Source organism: Penaeus chinensis, chromosome 27, assembly GCF_019202785.1.
Source record: "Penaeus chinensis breed Huanghai No. 1 chromosome 27, ASM1920278v2, whole genome shotgun sequence".
Lineage (NCBI taxonomy): Eukaryota > Metazoa > Arthropoda > Malacostraca > Decapoda > Penaeidae > Penaeus > Penaeus chinensis.
The window spans coordinates 31,889,030-31,894,029 of NC_061845.1; the positions used below are offsets into that span (position 1 = coordinate 31,889,030).

The 5,000-nt window shown below is 45.1% G+C and overlaps 1 protein-coding gene across 1 annotated transcript in view; it reads right to left on the reverse strand.

Annotated features, from left to right (window-relative positions):
• LOC125039646 (early nodulin-75-like) overlaps nt 1–5,000 on the reverse strand; it is a 6,761-nt gene that overhangs the window by 1,491 nt on the left and 270 nt on the right. The window contains exons 1-3 of the mRNA XM_047633812.1: nt 4,987–5,000; nt 809–1,768; nt 515–630 (exon numbers count right to left, since the gene is read on the reverse strand). The exon at nt 4,987–5,000 is cut by the window's right edge and continues 270 nt beyond it. Coding sequence (XP_047489768.1) covers nt 515–630; nt 809–1,768; nt 4,987–5,000 — 1,090 coding nt within the window. The remainder of the gene's footprint in view (nt 1–514; nt 631–808; nt 1,769–4,986) is intronic.

Sequence of the window (5,000 nt, forward strand, 5' to 3'; positions counted from 1 at the left end):
CGCCCTCAACTCCGGTCTTACGTCACAACGCACTCCTGGGGTGGTTTAGAGCCTAAGTACGATAGTCCATACTGATGTTCTGACCCTCTGGAGCATTCTTGCAGATCAATGGAAATGATGTTCATGATGCTTTCAGTAAAGGGCATCAAGAATTGATGCCAGAGGTGTGGAGACTGCTTGGCCAAGTGGGAAGAAAAGCACACGCATACTTCAAAGCGTGTTGCAAATGCTTCCCAAGTGCTACGTGTGTTTCAGAAACCAACGATAAAAGAGCTAATGGACGAATAAAAAGTGAAAGTCTCGTGCTGGTGAAAGGCATTTCTCGTAACGGACGCGTCGCCGTGACAGACGCCGGGCTGTTGGAGGGCGACGCTTTTCCCTTTTGTTTTCGGTCAGTCACTTCTTGGCGCAAAAGCAGTTCGACACGACACCCGTTACGCGATCTGCACCAGCAGAAATATCAGCACGGACACGCAGACAACTACGCACCAGGGAGGCTGGCTCTGCTGCTTACCCTTTGCCGGTGTCATAGCCGAAGCGGTAGGAGTGCGGGCCCTGCTGGCCGTGGATCTGGAAGGCCAGGCGCCCGGCGCCCTTGGCGTTCTCAACCGCTGCAGCGTCGGCAGCAAACTGTGGGAGAAGACAAGCACTGGTTTAGAGAAGAAATACTTCTGTGGCATATACTTTGTGATGTTCAAGATATTACTATCTTTCATTTCATGAATAAACATTTTGTTTCACCCTAAGGTTGAAATTTCCCATTTATTTGAATCCATCACAAGCACCGTCACTCCCTGCCCGGGCCCACCTTTTCTCCAGCCTCGTCGAAGTGGCCGCCGCCGTGCGCGACCTGCCGCTTCTCCTTCACGCTCTCCTCCTCCTTGAGGGCGGGCGCGAAGTCGTTGGCGGGCGGCCGGCGGAATTCCTTCTCGCGGGTCTGCTCCTCGTAGGCGGGCCGCTCCTCTTGGTAATGTGGCGGCTCGTCGTGGTACTGCTCGAGCTCCTCGTAGGACTGTGGCCGTTCCTCCTGGTATTGTGGTCTTTCGTCCTGGTATTGTGGCCGTTCTTCCTGGTATTGTGGTCTTTCGTCCTGGTATTGTGGCCGTTCCTCCTGGTATTGTGGCCGTTCCTCCTGGTATTGTGGCCTTTCGGCTTGGTATTGTGGCCGCTCGCTTTGGTAGACTGGTCGCTCTTGGTATGACGGACGCTCATTCTGGAAAGATGGGCGTTTTTCGTGATACTCCGGGAGATCGTCGTGGAACTGCGGCCGCTCCACGTAGGCGACGGGCTCCTCGTGGTACACAATCGGGTCGTCCTTGTAGCTCACAAGGTCCTCCTCGAAGTGAGGGCGAGCAGCGTAGACCGGCTCTTCGACCACGTAGACGGGCTCCTCCCGGTACGAGACGGGAGGTTCGGGCCGCCGGCGCTTGTCCGACTGGTAGGACGGCCTCGGGCGTTGGTAGGGCTGTGGCCTGGGCTTCGCGCGGTATTGCGGGAGGGGCTGAGGCTGCGGCTGGAAGATCTCTGAGCCGGCCAGCTGGTAGTCCTCGGCCCTGAGTGGAGAGGGCCGGAAGCTGGCCTTCTGAGGTGGGGGGCGCCAGGGGGCCTGGTGGCGGAGGGGCGGGGGGCGTCGGGGAGGAGGCCCATCGGCTCTCGACAGGGCCACCGGCTGCGTCCGCGGGATGTCTAGGAAGTCATAGTAGTCATACACCGATGCGGAGTTCGATCTGCCATTCAGGGGACTCCCATATGCCACTGCAACACACGCCTGCCGATAGACACGTTGGCAATGAGTATGTTTGGGAGTAAATCGAAGAAAAGAAATAGGCAACGCGGAGCATAACGACAATCATGGTGCTGAAGGAGAAGACAAAAGCATCGGAGAGAATTAATGGTAATTACACAGCTTTTTGTCGTGCGTACGGTTTCCGAAGCCCTTCATAACGCAGGCGTAAAATGCAAGGCAATGACGAAAATAAATAAATACACTATTACTCATATATAATGTATTTGTGTACATAAAAGCGTGTGCGCGTACTGTGTGTGTGTGTGTGTGTGTGTGTGTGTGTGTGTGTGTGTGTGTGTGTGTGTGTGTGTGTGTGTGTGTGTGTGTGTGTGTGTGTGTGCGTGTGTGTGTATGTATGTGTGTGTGTGTGTGTGCGTGTGTGTGTGTGTATGTGTGAGTGTGTGTGTGTGTGTGTGTGTGTGTGTGTGTGTGTGTGTGTGTGTGTGTGTGTGTGTGTGTGTGTGTGTGTGTGTGTGTGTGTGTGTGTGTGTGTGTGTGTGTGTGTGTGTGTGTGTGTGTGTTGTGTGTGTGTGTGTGTGTGTGTGTGTGTGTGTGTGGTGTGTGTGTGTGTGTGTGTGTGTGTGTGTGTGTGTGTGTGAGTGTGTGTGTGTGTGTGTGTGTATGTTGATGTTAGTATTTGTTTAAAGGCGTTTAATCAAAGGCGACTTTCAGGCACAAGTCGGTAAGAAAGTGGCGCATATATCCTTTGTCCAGTGTAGATCTGAAGCCCTTTCCTTCGTGTCTGCCTCTGCGGTCAGGAAACAGGGAAAAGACGACGCAGGTGATGCGATTGCCAAGAGCAGTTTGTCCCGTTAATAAGCTTACATTCAGCAAGGACAAATGAAGCCCCAACCGACATCGAGAAAATGTCTCAAATAACAGATGCAAACCTGATGTCTGAAATCCACTTAAGCGTTGGAAGAATTTAGACAGATCACATCATTTGGACTTGTCTGAAGCGGAATCCTGTCACAAGCTGCCAATGAGGGGCGGGGGGGGGGGGGGGCGGTAAGGAGCACAGGCCCGTCACCTGTCAGCGCCGCTCGAGAAAGCTGGAGAAAGTGAGGGTCGAAATGGGCGAACAGTTCTACGCTTTAAAGACTGTTAATCATGTAGCATCTGTCGCAATACTCGAGGTGAGCACATGGCCGCGTTTAATGGGCGTGGAAACGTGTGAAAGTGTCTGGAAATCTTGCGAACGCACGCGCTGTACATGGAGGAGCCTGTGTCCGTGTGTATAGATGAGGCAGAAAGAAAGTACGTGGTTGTGCGCATGTATTGTGCCTTTTTCGTGTCTTGGGATTACATGAAAATAGATTTATTAAAAAAGGGTTATACAATTTATTTTAAAAATAAAATATATTCAGTTCTTTGGATCATAAAATGAAGAAAGAGAAAAATGGAATCATGAAAATCACTGTTCCTTTTTGATGTCTGCGTCCTGACTACAGTTGCACATAAACTGTGAGCTTGCGAATGTTCTCTGCGGGCTAAACATATTCGGAATTAATTGGTCATCGCGCTCGAGGTTTCCCGTACGAGCTGTTTTCCTAATTTCTCTCGCGTCATTCCGAGAAACTGTTGTGGCGTCCTCATTACTTTCTCCGCCGAGGTTGTTGACTATAGTATAATTTTGTAGCCACGGGGAAACTAGAATATTCAATTAATTTTCCGAAAATAATGGAAATTGTCAACTTAGACAAGAACACGAATTTACATCTGAAAAGAGGCTTCACACAGTATCACTTCTGTCTCACTCGACGGGTTCGAAGTCCTTACGATTTCACGGCATTCGTTCTTTTTGCTCGATCTCTTGAATGCGTGTGTTAACGACCTTGTGTGTGGTCCACTTTTGTCATCTGTCGGAGAGTAATTTGCATTTTGTTTGCAAGAAAACGGCATAATGGCCGATGGGAACCGTCCAATCCACTTATGGTGTAGACGGCATTAGACAACACTATTCGAAGCTTCATCAGTAGCTTTATCATATTTGTTTCCTCGAATTAAAAAAGTCCATTCCCAGCACCAGGCTGGGAATGGACTTTTATATATATATATATATATACACATATATGTGTATGTGTGTGTGTGTGTGTGTGTGTGTGTGTGTGTGTGTGTGTGTGTGTGTGTGTGTGTGTGTGTGTGTGTATATATATATGTATGTATATATATATATATATATATATATATATATATATATATACATACATGTATATATATGTACATATATATAGACATATATGTATGTGTGTATATATATATATATATATATATATATTTATGAAATGTGAAACTGGATTTTTTTAACGGGGATGGGGTCGTAAATAAATAAATAAATAAATATATATAACGCATAAGCACACACACTTACACATACACATACATAAATATCTATATATATCTATATCTATATCTATCTATATATACATTATATATACATATATGTTTATATTTGTGTGTGTGTATATATATATACAAATATATATGTGTGTATATATACATACTTATATATATATATATATATGTATGTTCATATATACATATGTATATTCATTTATATATACACGTATATATGTATATATACATATATATATGTATGTATATATATATATGTATCTATATTTATATATACATATATATGTGTATATATATGTATATATACACATATATGTATATATACATATGTATATATGTATATATTTGTAATGTGTGTGTGTGTGTGTGTGTGCATATGTATATGTGTGTGTGTATGTATATATGTATATGTATATATATGTATGTATATGTATATATATATATTGTGTGTGTATGTGTGTGTGTCTGTGTATTTAAAATATGTATAAACAGCCATACCTATGTTAAAAAATCCAGATTCTCTACTGTGCCCATATTATAGAGGTGTGTAGTTATATTTCATGTGTATATATACATATATATATATATATATATATATATATATATATATATATATATATATATGTATGTATATGTATACATATACCCACATACACGTGGACGTGTGATTATGCGTTTTCATTTGTGTCGCAGCGTCACAAGGTCTATTAGATCTTGGGTGTCAGCGCGAGGCGATTACGGTAAACCTAGAAGCGTGTTTGCACAGGAGGCCACCGGGAGCAGGGCAAGCACGCCCCATCGAGTCGCGTTGAGCTCAGAGTCACAGATCACACACACGCACGTACCAGCAGGAGGAGCT